This window comes from Rhinolophus hipposideros, assembly GCF_964194185.1.
Source record: "Rhinolophus hipposideros genome assembly, chromosome: 21".
NCBI lineage: Eukaryota > Metazoa > Chordata > Mammalia > Chiroptera > Rhinolophidae > Rhinolophus > Rhinolophus hipposideros.
In genome coordinates, this window is record NC_138067.1 from 34,309,214 (window position 1) to 34,324,801 (window position 15,588).

General features: G+C 59.6%; 1 protein-coding gene across 6 annotated transcripts; it reads left to right on the forward strand.

Annotated features, from left to right (window-relative positions):
• Positions 1–2,184: 2,184 nt before the first annotated feature.
• LRP3 (LDL receptor related protein 3) lies at positions 2,185–15,219 on the forward strand. Of its 6 annotated transcripts, none has more exons than XM_081031384.1 (7): positions 2,563–2,776; positions 4,685–4,732; positions 10,423–10,597; positions 12,135–12,349; positions 12,783–13,899; positions 14,182–14,314; positions 14,562–15,219. In XM_081031384.1, the coding sequence occupies exons 1-7, from the start codon at positions 2,704–2,706 to the stop codon at positions 14,763–14,765; spliced, it is 1,965 nt and encodes a 654-aa protein (XP_080887510.1). In that variant the 5' UTR covers positions 2,563–2,703; the 3' UTR covers positions 14,766–15,219. The 6 variants fall into 6 exon arrangements, with proteins under 6 accessions (XP_080887506.1, XP_080887510.1, XP_080887507.1 ...); XM_081031381.1 differs by having other exon boundaries at positions 14,581–15,219; XM_081031382.1 differs by having other exon boundaries at positions 10,459–10,597; positions 14,581–15,219.
• Positions 15,220–15,588: the final 369 nt, after the last annotated feature.

The window sequence follows — 15,588 nt, forward strand, 5'->3', positions numbered from 1 at the left end:
CTGAACAGGGATTTATATGGGACACCTCTGTGCCCTTTCCATTTCCCCTTTGCTTGCCCCTTCTCCCCATTCCTAGAAGAGAATGGAGAAGGCCTCAGGGCCCATAGTCTGCATCTCATGAGACACACACGAGTGGCCGTATCTTTGTTTCTTCCTAACTAGGTAAGGCCAGCTTCCCACCTGATCCGCTGCTGGACCCCCCTGTCCTGCTGCTCCCTCATGTGGCCCAGACGGTCTACACATTCTCAAGGTCTATTACTTGCATCACACTCTTTCCAGTACTAAAATCTACTTGGAAGATTTTGGGTTGTGAGGGACAGAAACCTCCTGGATACAGCTCAAGCTGACATAGGATGTTTGTTTAAAAGTTGTAGAGGTAGAAGGGATCAGGTAACTTCAGCTAGGGTGTCGAGTACTGGGGCAGACACTGGGCTGCCAGGAAAATTTCTAGAAGTGGTGAGATGGGTTGTGAGGAGAGCACTGCCTAGCGGAAACCCCTGCCTGGGGCGGTGGCCTCTAGAGGGCACTAGACCACCGTGGGATTAAATCAGAAATGGGGTGCCAGTCATTCTCAATATGGGCAGGGTCTAAGCTTGTGCCCAAAAAGCCAGCCAGGTAGGGGGACTGACAGACTCACGCACGCACTATCAGCGGCAAGATGAACCATGTTTTAAAAAATCAAAATAAATGCAAAAACATCCATGATGAACAAATTATCAAAAATGTAAAGATAGGTTGTTGTTTGTTTTATGACCCTGCACTATTGTGCAATGAGAAGAGTTGTTTCCAGTGAGCCTGAGGTTGCCAGGTAGCTTGGCAGTCCCCTGCCTTGTGGCTTTATGAGAGTTGACAATGGGGTGTGAACAGATTGGGTAACTTGGAGCTTTATGTGTAGTTATGTTTTGTGATTGCAGAGCTTTTACTAACCTTTTCCACTTGGTTTAAATTATGGGAGGATATTTTGATAAGTGTGTACTTTTCCTTTTGGCTCTTAATAGGACTTCCCATGGCATTAATGTCAACCGTGGATTCCTTATATAACTGGCGTAATGTACACTGAAGTGGAAACAAAGATGCATATCGCGCATGCCAATGCACCTACTTCAGTGGAACGTTTTGCCATGCATAAACGCCCATTACATGGGCAGTCAGCAGTCTGAGGAAATTCTGAAACCAAATTATGGCAGGCTAGTTCTCTTTACCTAAATGAGTCATTTATCTTGTCATTTGATTCTTAAATATGTTAATACATCAATCAAGAAAAGTCTGCTTTGGAAAAATCACCAAAGGAATTAGAAGAGAGGAAAGAAAAACGGAAAGGTGTTTTTTCCAAATTTTAAAATTAAAATCCAGTTGGCCCGCATAGTGAAAGTGAGTAACTCTGTCTACAACTTTTACTAATATAACACCAGTTCCTCTTTACCTTTTCTCTTAAAAGATTATCAAAGGTGGGGGAGGGGGATTGTAGAGGTGTCTTGAGCCTCAGCTGGGGGAGGGGCAGGCCATACCAAGCCTTCATGGCAGGGAAGCTTTGGAAACCTCTGATTTCACCAGTCTCAAAGAAGGACTGACCCTGCTTGACCTTAAATGGCTTACTCAATCCTTCTCCATATCTCTCTGGGTTTCTGTCTCTTCTGGGCCCAGTCCTTTTGTTGACTGCTCTCCCAGATGGCAGGCTCCAAGCCTCCCCTCCATTTCCTAGTGCCTGTCAGGAAGACTGGGTGGGCTCAGAGGTCCCTGGGAGGGGTGCGATTCCAGAGGCCTCTTAGAGGGGTCACCAATCTCCCCTCACAGGCCTTGCTTCGCACCGAGGTGTTCATGTCAGGAATGTGACATGGATCCTTGGGCTGTGGCACACGAAGGGTCAGGTCGTAGGGATGGGAACCTCACGCGGAAGAAAGGCCTTAGCCACTACAAGCTGTCCTGCACTCGGGTTCCCTAAGCAGCCCTGAATAGCCCCTTTCTCTGCCACCTTCTACCAATCTTGTCTCCCCTGCACTGCCCGGCACAGCGGGGCTCCGGGGAGGGACCAGCTCCGAGGCCAGCAGGAGGCCTGGCGAGCGCTGACTGGGGCCCAGGGCGCAAGGCCCGTCTTGAGCTCCAGGCCCAAGGGTCACAGGGCACCGACTGGACCGGGCCACCGGCGCGGAGCTGTCCAGCACCCGAGGCGGGGCGCGCGCCCCCGGTCCGCCCCAGCCGCCTCCTACCGCCCTGCCAGCGCCACTGCGGCTCGGCGGGCGCGTCACGTGGCTGGCGCGGCTCGGCCTCCAGGCTCCGGGCGGGCGACGGGCCGGGTGGGAGGACCGACAGACCCACGGACGCAACACCGGCGGCACCCGCCGGTCAGGCTGGGCGCAGCGCGGGGCGGCCCGGGGGCGCCGGGCCCGGACGGGGGCGCGGCGTGGGGCATGGGCGCGCTGGAGGCCCCGGGGCACCGGCTGGCCGCGGCGGGGCGCCCGGGGCGCAGGGGCAGCGGCGGGCGGGGGTCCTCCCTGGCGGCCGCCGCTGAGCCCCCACGGGGCCCGTGACGCCGCGGCCGATGTGGCCCCGCGCGCTGCGGGCCTGCACCGCCGCCTCACAAAGACGCCACCCTCGCCGCCGCCCGCACTCGGCCCGCAGCCGCCGCGGGAGCCCGAGCCCGAGCCCGAGCCGGAGCCGGAGCCGGGGGGCAGGAGGCGGCGCCCGCGGGCGGCCGGCCCGGGCATGGAGCAGCGGGCAGCCGCGGGGCCGGAGGGGGCGCCGAGCGCCCGGGCGCAGCTGGCCGTCGTCTGCCTGGGTGAGTGGGCCGCGCAGGCCCCGTGGAGTCCCGGGCCCCCGCCACGCAGCCCAGCGCCGCGCCCGGGCCGGACCCGCCCGCCCCGCCCTCCCGTCTGCGGCCGGGGCTTCCGGAGCCGGCAGCCGGAGGTCTCCCGGCCTGCCGGGGTCTTAGGCCGGGGCGGGCGACTCCAGCCGCGGAGCTCCGGCTCCCGCCGGGCTCGGAATAGCGGCTGGGAGCGCGGGTGAGCTGCGCGTAGGACGGCCGGTGTGTGCGGTCGGCTGGGTGGCGGGCAGCGCTTTCCTCCGGGCCCGCTCAGCCTGGCGGCGCTGGGCGACCGGAGCCTCGGAGCTGCGGACAAAGGCCAGGCCAGCTGCCCCCTGAAGAAGTCTCTGTTTCCTGCCCGGAGTTGGGGTGGGGGCGGTGCTGCCTGGAGCCAAGACTCAGGGTGCGGGCAGGAGGCACATGGGAGAATGCTCCTGTCTGTCCTTTGTGTCTTCACGGACCCAGGGGCTGGCCTGTTCAGCCAAGAGTGGTGTGTCTGGGGAGGACCTGGGGACCTGTCCAGGCCTGGCCCCTGGGCAGGAGGGACTACAGCCTGGCCCAGGACTTGTTCTGTCCACCTTTCCAGGGCCCTGTGTGGGGGACAGAAGGAAAGAGTTAAATCTTCTAGGCACAAGGCTCCTTTATTTACCATGATAAAGGAGGGAGGCCATTCTCTAGGCCTGGGGTCATTAGGGGACATCCTGTGATGTCACCTAGGAAGGCACTGTCATCCCATAGGTTTGCTGAAGCCACTGAAATGACAAAGTAAAAAAGTATAAAAGAAACCTGAAGGTTTTAAGCTGCACCCTGCCCTGTCCCCCCAAGAATCAGGGAGCTCTGGGTCTGGGAGGAAGTCTCCTGCCTCCACTGCGTGAGCTGGTCTCAATAAGGGCTGTGACCCCCAGAGTGGTCACTCCCCAGTCAGTGGGTGGTCATATGCTCTGGACTCTGAGCTGCTGGGTGGGCTTTCCGGATGAACAGGGCAGGGGGACAGGCCCTTTGGTGTCCCAAGGCCCTCCCTGCCCAGATGTGGCCCAAAGCCTGGGTGTCCTGAAAGGGGGCAGCTGCTCCTGCTTCCTCACCAGGTCGGGGCTAACACTTGCAGAGATGACCTCCGCCTTCTTTGGCACACTTGATGTTGGGAGGAGGGGGCACCCTGAACCACCAGAAGTTGGGTTTGCCCATATCCTCTGCCCGATCCCCCTGTAGGAAAGCAGTACAAGTAAAAGCAAAGGAAAAACCCCAGGAGGTGGGTACTTGAGTGGATGGGTGGCAGGAGAGTTCTTTGCTTTCCTTCTCGAGGTCAGCGTGGCACAGTGAGGACACCCCTGAGCCCTACTAGTCGTGTATCCCTGTAAAATGGGGTAATCAGAACTGCATCCCTCCCTCCCTGGCTGCCAGGGGATGAGGTGGCTGGCAAGTCCCCTCAGAGGGAGGCATCCCTTCAAGGTGGCAGGAGCCCCATTGATGGGCAGGGCCTCTTCCTCATCCCCATTTGAGCCAGTGCCTCTCTCTGATGGGTGGTCCAGGCCCGAGGTCCCCGAGCCCAACAGGAGGCAGAAATATATCCCCTCCCAAGTGAGTTAGAATTCTTAGGTGGGAGGAGTGGCAGAAGTGGTCTGCTGCAGCCAGGCTGACATACTATTCTCTTCAGCTGTGGGTGTGCAGGTGGGTTCTGAGACCCTCTGAGGTCCCCGGGCCTAGGCTGGGAGCAGGATTCTCTGTGGCAGTGCTCTGGGCTTTGCTCTATGAGAGGAAGAGAACCAGCCTGGAGTTTGGGCTATGTTGTCTTGTGCTCCTGCCAGGCCTGCTGCTGGCCCAGGCCAGGTGCCTGAGTCCCAAGAGCCACCTCCCCCCACTGGACCCTTTTTGTGTCTCCCACAGTGAACATCGTCCTCAGTGGCCGGCTCAGCAGTGCAGTTCCTGCTTTAGGTGAGTAAGATACTTCTCTCCTTCCTTCCCTCTTCCCTGCCTTCTGGTTTAGTGACCTCTGAGGACAGGCCTTTGGGTTCCTGTGAGTCCTTATGTGTCTTTTCTGCATCCCAAAGGAGCTCTTTGGCCTGGGGCAAGCTTAAACCTCTCTGAATCTCAGTTTCCTCTTCCATAAAATGGGTGCAATCAGAGGATCTATTTCAAAGCCTGTTATTAGGGTTGAATGTGCAAATGAGACAAGGTGCTTGGCACAGTGTTGACACATGGTGGCTTAATATCACTAGCAAACTGTCATGGGCCTGGTACAATGGACAAATTGTACTTTCTGTAGGCTCTGGGGTTCCCCAAGGGCCATGAGATGTCCACCTGTTTTAAAATTATACCTGGGATTTAATTTATAAGGGTGTGACTGAGGGATGACAAGGAGAGGCCAATGCCATTGGCAGAAGAATTTGTTACATAGGTGTCTTGAGAAGAAGAGACGCGTCGTACCATGCAGGACCATGGCGGGGAATTACTAGGTTTGATCAGGCAGACGCAGGAGGAGTGTGGGGGAAACCTGGGCCAGAGCCTCCATTGGAGTTTTTGTGGGAGAGGCAAGACAGGGCAAAGGAAACAGTTTCGGATTGGCTAGGTTGAATAATTCCGGCCCTGGGATAGCCTAGGGCAGGGGAAATATCGGCGTGGTGTGTGAGTTAGGTAAGAAGGTGGGTGGAGGCTCAGCCTTGGATCAGCCAGCCTGGGGTAAGGCAGGTTTTAGGCAAGCTGGCATGCAGGAGAGAGGTAAACACTTTCGCTGATAGTTTGGCCCTATGACTAGTGGATGTCAAATAGACATACAGAATCTAAGAAAACAGAGTTGGAGCTCTGCCCCTGCCTCCTGCCTGTCAGAGTGGGTCTGTCCACCCACTGGCCATCTTTGTGCTTGGGCCTAGTACCAAGTGCAGCTAAGACTGTCAGGAGGGGGAGGGGTGGCTCAGGCCATCAGAGGCCTTTGCTCTTTGCGGAGGGGGCTGCCAGGAGTTGACAAATGCATATGTCCAGGCCTTCATGGCTCTTGGTGCTACTGGGAGACACTTAAAAAAGGCCTCAGGAGGCTGGGAGAATGTTCTGTCCCCAGTCTGGGTGGCTATCTGCTATGCTGCATGGAGGGGCAGGAGGTACGTGGGATTTCTGGTATTGCTCAGGGCCCAGCTTGTAGGCCGACTCAGGGAGAGGGATCTCTACTAGCCAAGGTCAGAGGGATGGGGAGGCCCAGAGTCCACAGAAGCTGCTCTCACGGGCCTGTCAGATGCAGCCTCTCAGTCTCCCTCACGGTCTCCTTGCCCTTCCTGCAGCGCGGCCTCCTCTGCTGACTCTGCTGGCCTAGGGCCCTGCAGTGCTCAGCAGTGAGCCAGCCCCAGCCCTGCCTGGCGTCCTGGCCCCCACAGATAGCTGTCAGTCTCCTCATGCAATTTCCAGGAGAAGACTGGCTGTGAGGGAGGGGAAGGGGTTGGCAGGTCTTACCAATGTGAGGCCCAGGCCAGCCCTCCGGCTGGTATGGTGGGTGGGCATGTCACCCCACACAGGCCTGTCTGTCACATGCATGTGCCCCAGGTTCAGAAGAGTGATGCTCCAGGGACGAGGTACACTCACAGAGCCAGGGAGAGGGAGCAGCTGTCCACTTCCACACAATTGGTTGTTCTTCGCTATTGAGACCTCAGGCCCCAGCAGGGTCCTCGTCGCCCAACTCCAGGGGCCACGGTTCACATCACTGGGTCTGTGCATGGACCCCTCCCCCATCCCCGCCGTGTCCTGGGCTGCATGCACAGTCCGGTGGCCACAGGTGGTGAGCTGGGCTCTAGCTCTTCTGGAGTCTAGCCCTGACCCCTCCAGCATTGCTAAGAGATGGCTTCTGGCTGCCTGCGGCACCCCTCCACCTCCTGACCCAAGGCTCCATGACTCTGCATTTTCAGAGTTTCCTCTGCAACTCCTCTGAGGAGCCTGGATCACGACTGTTCCCCTGCCCCTTCCCAGTCCTCACTGGGCTCAGACACTCCTGAGGGACTGGCTGGGCTGCTCTGGGGACCCTGCCCAAGTTGTCAGACTCTGACCAAGACCTCCTGCACCTTGGCCTCTGGGCTCCTTTACACACACGGTCACGCTGACCTGGCGGTAGCCTGGGCAGCGTCTTCAGGCTGTTATCCACTCACCTGGCAGCATCCCCGAGTGCCTTCCCACTCCCTGTCACCTGGTGCCACCAGGCAGGTGGTCTGTGGTATTGATCACCTCTAGAAACCAGATCTGCACAGCAGGCTCATGTCTTCTCAGATGATGACTCTTCGGACCGGGAAAGGAAGACACTTGCTGGTCTAAAAGTGCTCCGGCATCCCTTGCCCACTTGAACAGACCACGTTGGCCCGAAGGCCGAGGGAATCTTCTGCCCAAGTGAATGCAAGTCACCTCCAGTTAAAGCTCACACAGACCTCTCGGACGGTCCCCCAAAACAGCCAAGGCCCTCTACCCTGCATCAGTACCTCCACAAACACACAGTCTTCTCTCACTGCCAGCCCTTTATCACACATCAATTCACGACCCTCGCCTTCTTTGGGGCGTAGCTCTCACTCATCCCATCACATGAATGCTAGAGACAGCCACTTTCCTCAGAATTCCCAACCACCCTCAGAGAAGCAGCACCCACTGACTCCATTTTACTGATGGATACGCTGAGGCCTAGGATGAAATGGTGTGTCTGGCAGTGTGGGCCCCGGGACTGCATTCACCAGCCCCCTTTTCCCGCCTGTACCTAGGTCCTGGGGCAGTGTAGTGGGTGGGGCGAGGCCTGCTATGACAGAGGCCTGGTGGGGGGGCTGGTTGTCTGAGCTGGTGGTACCCTGACCCTGGCCTCCCTCCTGCTCCACATTCACTCTGCATGGCCATTGCTGCCCTAGATGTGGGCATTTCTGGGGCAGACCTGGGGGGCCCTCAGGAATGAGGCTGTTTGGAGGACGTGTTATCAGGGGCTTTGTTGAGAGGCAGAGCAGGGCTGGCAGCTATCCAGTCTTCTGCTCCTGATGTGGCTGGTGATCTGAAAGACAGGCCTCCTGATCCCCAAAAGAGTACTAGACATAAGTCCCAGAGGGTAAAGAAGGATCCTGGACAAGGTGGGGCCAGAAGAGAGAAAGGCAGTAGGTAGGTGATGTCTTCACCTGTGGAAGATGTGTGGGCCTGGCTTTCCTGGCCACTGTGGGTCAGAAACCTGGCCTGTGTGAGGGCTCCATCTCTGGGGAAGACCTCCAGGCAGGGGCAGGTATTGACTGGGCCCTGTTCTGCCCCATGCCCTGTCCTGGGGGCTGAGGATATAGGGGAACAGGGAGTGATTCCCAGCCTGACTGACGGAGCCTCCTGCTTCAGAGGCCCAGTGCTTTGGTTTAATATGTGCTTCAGAGACTCCACGTGGGGGAAGATGTACCCCAGCTGCACTGGGTCCTTCCTGCCTGTGAACTTCGCACCCAGCATGCTCTAGAGGAGAAAGCTCTTCTGGTCGCGTAACCCCACACCTCCCAGGGCATCTCTAGGCCAGCACCCAGGGTCTCTGTGGTGGCCTCACATGTCAGAGGGAATGGCACCTGGTCACCATACTGTTTCTTTAGTTCTTCCCCTCCTGGCCTGCGAGCAGAACGCATCATTCCCATTTTATGGACGAGAAATCTGATGCTCCGTGTGGCTGGCCTCCCAGGCCCCGGTGAGTGCCATGTGCAGAAACCTGGCTGGTACCTCTCTGACCTGGGACTGCTGAGGCTCTGATGGCAAGCCTTGCTTTAGGGTCAAGGGGTGATTCTCTTCTAGTCCTTTGAATCTCTTGTGAACTGGTGGTGGGGGTTTTTGATTCCCTGTTAGTCACTGTTGGATCACCTGACCTCCACAGTCACGGCAGGCCCCAGTGGAAGGGGTTTCACCCCACAGCTCGTGCCTCTATATGCCCAGCAGGCACTTGGACTGACCAGTTCACTCACTGATCTGTACTTATTGAGCACCTGTGTGTGTCAGGCCCCGTGTGGGATCCTAGGGACACAATGTAGAGCCAGAACCAGCACAATCCAAAGGGAAATTGCTTCTGTGGCAGGGGCTGGGGAGGAAAGAGAGGCGGGGGTGGAGGACCAGAGCCCCAGTGGGGGCTCACGGGGAGGGGCCCCTGGGGAAGGAGCTGCTGGGCTGAGATCTGAAGCCGATAGGACTGGACATAGGACTGGACGGGCTCAGAGGGGTGGGGAGAGCATCCTGCCAGGGGCCGGCCGGACAAAGTCTCCCTCCCCAGGAGGGACCACAGACGGTATGGAGGCCAAAGTAGATTATGGGGGGAAATGAGGCAGAAGAGGTATGGGGGGTTGGTGTCACTTTGATGACGTTTGTCCTTGTCCTGAAGACATGAGAGGTAGCTGAAGGGCTTTTACTCTTTTTTGTGCATCTGTGCTGTTTGGGGTCCTGAAGGGTCCGTTGGGAGCCAGCAGAGAGACCCATTTCCAGGGTAACAGTGGGCAGTGCCAGGCAGTGAGAAAGTGAGGAGGTGATGTTACTGGACGCAGGAAAAGGGTCATTATTTATCTCGCTGAGCCTCAGGTTTTCTGTCTGTATAATGGGCCCTGCCTTTGCCACAGGATGTTGGAGGATCAGATGACACAGTGTAGTGAAGAGGTGAAGCGTGTAAGGATGGGCAGCCAAGTGCAGGGGCCTTGCCTGGTTCTGGGAAGGCCAGAGCACACAGGGCAGGCTTTGTACCTTCAGCTGGGAAGCAGAGGGCCTGTATAATGCAGTGATCCTGTGGGGCTGGGCGTGGTGGCTCCTCGCTCGCACCGGCCAGCATGGTGCTCTGCTCTGGTCCCTGACACAGCGTATGGTCAACACTTGATAAATGTGTTGGTTCAGGGTCGGCAGTGAGAGCTGAGCCCAGCAGAGGACCAGGGTGGGTCCTGACTGCCACTTATCCACTCTGAGCTTCAGTTTCCTCACCTGGTCATGACATTTACCACCAGTGGCTTCCCACTTATGCTCGGGATAAAATCCGAATTCTGCACAAGGTGTGATCAGACCCAGCCTACGTTTCCAGTCCCATCTGGACATTGGCCTTCAGGCCTGTTTTATTCTCTCCACTCCACTCAGGGGATCTGCAAAAAGTCAACCTCCTCTCCCCTTAGCCTACGAGTTCCAGAGAGCGGGGTGTTTGCCTGTCTTACTCAGCATGCTTAGCTCTGTGCTTGGCACATTATAGGTACTCAGTGAATTTGTGTTGGGTGAGCAAAGCCTGTGTTTGTCAGGCCCCCAGGGAAGGCAAGCCACAGCAGGACTGCCTATGCAGGGGCAACGAGTATAAGGGTGCAGAATTCTCCTCTGAACTGAGGCCCCAAGGCCAAGAGGCTGCACCTCTGAGGGGCCATAGGAAGTTGTTGGTGGGCTTGCTCCCAGCCTTGCCAAGGATGGGGGATGGGACCTAGACTCTGGTGGTGCACGGGGTGGGGTTGGGGGCTATGGAGGCCCTGAGTCCATGAGTCCTCCTTAGCCTCACTACACACACCACTTCCATGAAGTCTTGAGTTGTGGCATTGCCCTTGGCCATGACCAACCTTGGCTGGCCTTGACCCCACCTTGGGAAGGCCTGTGCTCAAGCCATGGGGTGCTTAAGTGCCCCCTCCCCCGCTGCTTCCTACCCAAAGGTGAGGCCAGTGCTTCTCAGCCTCCTCTCCTGACAGCTGCCTGCAGTGGGAAACTGGAGCAGCACACAGAACGGCGTGGCGTCATCTACAGCCCGGCCTGGCCCCTCAACTACCCCCCAGGCACCAACTGCAGCTGGTACATCCAGGGAGACCGTGGGGATATGATCACCATCAGGTATGGGGGTCTCAGGGCTGTCGGAGGGATCTATGTGGGTCTGCATGTGCTGAGTGTGTGTGTGTGAGTGTGAGTGTGTGTGTGTGTGAGAAAGTGCACGTGTGGTGGTGGTGCCTGTACATGAGTGCGTATGTGAGCTGGTGTGCAGGGCTTGTGTGAGTACACGTGTGTATGGATGTATGTGAGCACGTGTGAGCATGTGTGGAGAGCATGTGTGAGCAGATGTGTAAGTGTATATGTGTTCACATATGTAGAGAGCACATATGCATGAGCAGGTGTGTCAGTGTGTATACGCATGAGCACAAATGTGTGCTTGTGTATGTGCAGGAGCCCACATCTGAGCAGGTATAAAAGACATGTGTGTGTGAGCACGTGTCTGAGCAAGTTTGGAGGGTACATGTATGAGTAGGTGTGTGTGTGAGTACACGTGTGCGTGTACATGTGAACGTGTGAGCTGTGAGCTATGAGTGCACGTGAGCATGTGTGAGCGTGTGGGTATGCCCAGCTTGCAGATCTCTGTGGCCGGCTTCATGGAGCTGAGCCTCTCTCGGGGGCTGTGGGGGCTGTCAGTCACCTCAGGCATGGCCCAGCTGTCCCTGAGGTGGCAGAGGTGTGTACTCTGTCCTGCAGGGGTGGCTTGAAGCCAGGCTGATATGGATCCCAGAGCAGGGTTTTCCAGGGGCCTCGGGTCAGTCTCTGTAGGAGAGGGAAGCAGGCAGGAGCCCAGGGGCTTGAGCTGCGGGGATGTGCAGAGGGAAATGGGGTGAGGCAACCAGAGGGTAGAACAGGCTGGAACCCTTGGCCTGGGGTGGCCATGGAGATATTTGGCTGGGGAGTCACTCTCCTCCTAAATGCCAGTGCTCAGACTGTTCCCCCGTTACACCGTAGCTCCAAAGCAGGGCATGTGAGGGCGCGATCGGGTTCTGTCCTGGTGTCTGTGCCTGTTTTCTCATGGCCACAGGGCCATGGCTCTCAGGGACCCTCTCTTCAAAGACTCCAGGCCCCATGGCCTACTCACCCCACAGCTTGGGCCGGGGGTCCAGGGCCAATGTTTCTCCCCAGGTGACACTTTGTCACCCAGCCCCAGCCAGGGCCAGCCCCATGGGAATGCCCCCCAGCCCCCCAGCTGCCCAGTGCACGGGCCTCTGAGTTTGTGCAGAGTCTGTCCCAGCAGACCCAGTGTGGGGTGGGATCTGGACCCTTGGGCCTGTCCCCTCAGGGGAGTGTCAGGGGAGGGAATTGTGCCCAGCGAGGCTTCTGACTGTGCCTCCACGTTGGCTTTGGGGTGGGGGTGCTGACAGGAAGGTGGACCGGCGAGGCCTTCCCAGAGTGGCAGGGGGCTGATGTGAAGGATGCTGCCCACAGTTCCTGAGTCTTCATGGAACCGCCCTCAGACCCCTGGGTGGCTGGGAGTGGAGGAGAAGAGTGGGGGGCTGGACATCCTTGTCATAAGCTCAGGCCTGCCGTTCCCCGCTGGTCGTTAGTCACGTGGGCCCTGCCTGCCTGTCCATGACTATAGTCCTGTCCCCCCCTGCAGCTTCCGCAACTTTGACGTGGAAGAGTCGCACCAGTGCTCCCTGGACTGGCTCATGCTGGGCCCAGCAGCCCCTCCCCGCCAGGAGGCCTTCCGGCTCTGCGGCTCTGCCATCCCGCCTGCCTTCATCTCCGCCCGGGACCATGTGTGGATCTTCTTCCACTCTGACGCCTCCAGCTCCGGCCAGGCCCAGGGCTTCCGTCTGTCATACATCCGAGGTGACGCTGGCAGCAGCGGGGCTCGGGGCACCACATGGGGCTCCCAGGGCTAGAGCAGCGCCCTCCACCCGCCTGCTCCCTTCAGAGTCTCCCCCAGCAGCCCCAGCAGTCAGAGCACAGCGGTGGGACCGGGTGCTACCTCAGGGTGCCTTAAAGCCCCCTCACGGACCCCACTTCACAGACTTGGCTAGAATGGGTGGGGTCTCATCCCTTCTCCCCAGCTCAGGGCAGGGACGGAGCCCACCCTGGCATTCTAGGGGGTCTCTGTCCCTCCTGTGGCCGAGAGGCCAGGGCCCCTTTTCCAGGACTCCTGCCTTGGTTCTGGGCCCTGCTGGGATAAGAGGACCACTGTGCCTGGTCCTGGGCCTAGGCCCCACGCTGGAGTGAGGCTCTGCTCTCCCCTGACTGTCTTCCCAAATTCTTCATCCCACAGGGAAGCTGGGCCAGGCATCCTGCCAGTCTGACGAGTTCCGCTGTGACAATGGCAAGTGCCTGCCAGGCCCATGGCAGTGCAACACCGTGGATGAGTGTGGCGATGGCTCCGACGAGGGCAACTGCTCGGCACCTGCCTCTGAGCCACCAGGGAGCCTGTGCCCTGGGGGCACCTTCCCCTGCAGTGGGGCACGATCCACACGCTGCCTGCCCGCAGAGCGGCGCTGCGATGGCATGCAGGACTGCGGCGATGGCTCGGATGAGGCCGGCTGCCCTGACCTGGCATGTGGCCGGCGGTTGGGCAGCTTCTATGGCTCCTTCGCCTCCCCAGACTTGTTTGGTGCCGCCCGAGGGCCCTCAGACCTTCATTGCACGTGGCTGGTAGACACACAGGACCCGCGACGTGTGCTGCTGCAGCTGGAGCTGCGGCTGGGTTATGACGACTACGTGCAGGTGTACGAGGGCCTGGGCGAGCGTGGGGACCGCCTGCTGCAGACTCTGTCCTACCGCAGCAACCACCGGCCTGTGAGCCTTGAGGCTGCCCAGGGCCGCCTCACTGTGGCCTACCATGCCCGAGCCCGCAGTGCCGGCCATGGCTTCAATGCCACCTACCAGGTGAAGGGCTACTGCCTCCCGTGGGAGCAGCCGTGTGGAAGCAGTGGCGAGGGTGACATAAGCGACACGGGAGAGCAGGGCTGCTTCTCGGAGCCACAGCGCTGCGATGGCTGGTGGCACTGTGCCAGTGGCCGAGATGAGCAGGGCTGCCCTGCCTGCCCGCCTGACCAGTACCCCTGCGAGGGTGGCAGTGGCCTGTGCTATGCACCTGCTGACCGCTGCAACAACCAGAAAAGCTGCCCTGATGGTGCCGACGAGAAGAACTGTTTCTCTTGCCAGCCCGGGACCTTCCACTGTGGCACCAACCTGTGCATCTTCGAGACGTGGCGCTGCGACGGCCAGGAGGATTGCCAGGATGGCAGCGACGAGCACGGCTGCCTGGCGGCCGTGCCCCGGAAGGTCATCACTGCTGCCCTCATCGGCAGCCTGGTCTGCGGCCTGCTGCTTGTCATCGCTCTGGGCTGTGCCTTTAAGCTCTACTCTCTGCGCACACAGGAGTACAGGTGGGCGGGGCGGGCCTCATTGCTGCCCAGTGCCGGGGCCGCAGGCCGGGAGCCCCGGCGTCTTCATCTCTCTGGACAGAGGCCATGGGCTCACTTCCTACAGCTGGGGGTTTGTAAACGGGGGCTCGGGACCCCCACACGGGACTTCCATGCATCTGAGGGCCCTGAGGAGCGGCGGGGCCCCAGGGCCTGCTGTGAGTTCCTGCACAGGGCCCCGAGGGAGGTGGGAGGCGTGGGGTCCCAGCCAGCCTGCCATGTTGTCCTTTTGCTCATTGCTTTCAGGGCCTTCGAGACCCAGATGACACGCCTAGAGGCTGAGTTTGTACGCCGGGAGGCACCCCCTTCCTACGGGCAGCTCATCGCACAGGGCCTCATTCCACCTGTGGAGGACTTTCCTGTCTACAGTGCATCCCAGGTGAGCTCCAGAGGGCTTGGGACCCCAAATGTCCCGGGCTCCCAACTGGGCCTCAGAGAATGCCTGAGGCAGGGAGCCTGAGGGGCACGGGGGACAGCGTGTGGCCAGCCTGGTTCAGGGTTCCAGGGAGGTGGGGGGTGGGGCCTGGGCAGGGTGACACGGTTGGGCCACAGCCAGATGCAGGGGACAAATTGGTCTCTTGGGGTCTCGGGTCACTTGGGGGTCGTGCTGACCTCTGCCTCCTCAGCCGCTGCCCCACCCTCCAGGCCTCAGTGCTACAGAACCTTCGAACAGCCATGCGGAGACAGATGCGCCGGCACGCCTCCCGCCGAGGGCCCTCCCGCCGCCGCCTCGGCCGCCTCTGGAACCGGCTCTTTCACCGGCCTCGGGCCCCGCGCGGACAGATCCCGCTGCTGACGGCCGCACGCACCTCACAGACAGTGCTGGGTGATGGGCGCCTCCAGCCTGCAGCAACGGCTGCGCTGGACCCCCAGGCACCCCTTACAGACACAGGCAGCCCTGGGACAGCTGGGGATGGCTCCCCCAGTGCCCCTGGCCACACACCGGAGGTGGGACCTTCCTCGGGCCTGCGAGACGCAGAATACAGACCTGTGGACAAGGACAGAAAGGCCTGCAGGACAGCCCAGGTGGACAGCCCAGCCCCTGTGGACACGCCTCAGGAGCCCTGCTCGGCCCAGGACCCTCACCCCCCGGCCCCCACTGCCAGCAACACCCTCGGTCCCCACCCATCAGAACCACTGGGTGTCTGCAGGAGCCCCCAGCTCCCCTGCTCCCCAATGTTGGAGGCCAGTGACGACGAGGCCCTGCTTGTCTGCTGACCCACCAGATGCGCTGGTGATTGCCACAGCCCCGCTTTGTAACCAGGGAATACATGGTCATTTCTACCCCGCCTCTGCGTCCTTCTTTCTTACGGAGACCCACACAGAAGCCCAGCCAGCCTGCGCCATCTGCATCCCCCACCCGTGGTGGGCAAGGTGGGCGGGGCTGTGGGGGCTTCAGCAGGGGAGGAGGGCAGAGTAATGAGCCCCTCTGTGGGGCTCCAGTGTCCACACAGGCCCCGGGGGCTCACTTCTACCGCCTCCTTCCCATTCTGGGAACCCATTTCCAGAGAAGCAGAAGGGCCAGGGCAGGGCTCTCTGGAGTGTGGGCTGTGCTTCTCACTTCATTTGCCCTGGGGAGCACCAGGGCTGTGCCTGGACTGAACAGGGCCGTGGGCATGTCCGACCTAGTCCATGCTGGGCGCTTTGTGGGCA

Bases quoted from the DNA above. Each gene is read 5' to 3' on its own strand.
- LRP3 (XM_081031380.1), top strand. From the start codon at position 2,704: ATGGAGCAGCGGGCAGCCGCGGGGCCGGAGGGGGCGCCGAGCGCCCGG. The intron at 10,598-12,134 runs GTATGGGGGTCT...CCCCCCCTGCAG, and splicing joins GGGGATATGATCACCATCAG to CTTCCGCAACTTTGACGTGG. The intron at 14,315-14,580 runs GTGAGCTCCAGA...CCCACCCTCCAG, and splicing joins CTGTCTACAGTGCATCCCAG to GCCTCAGTGCTACAGAACCT.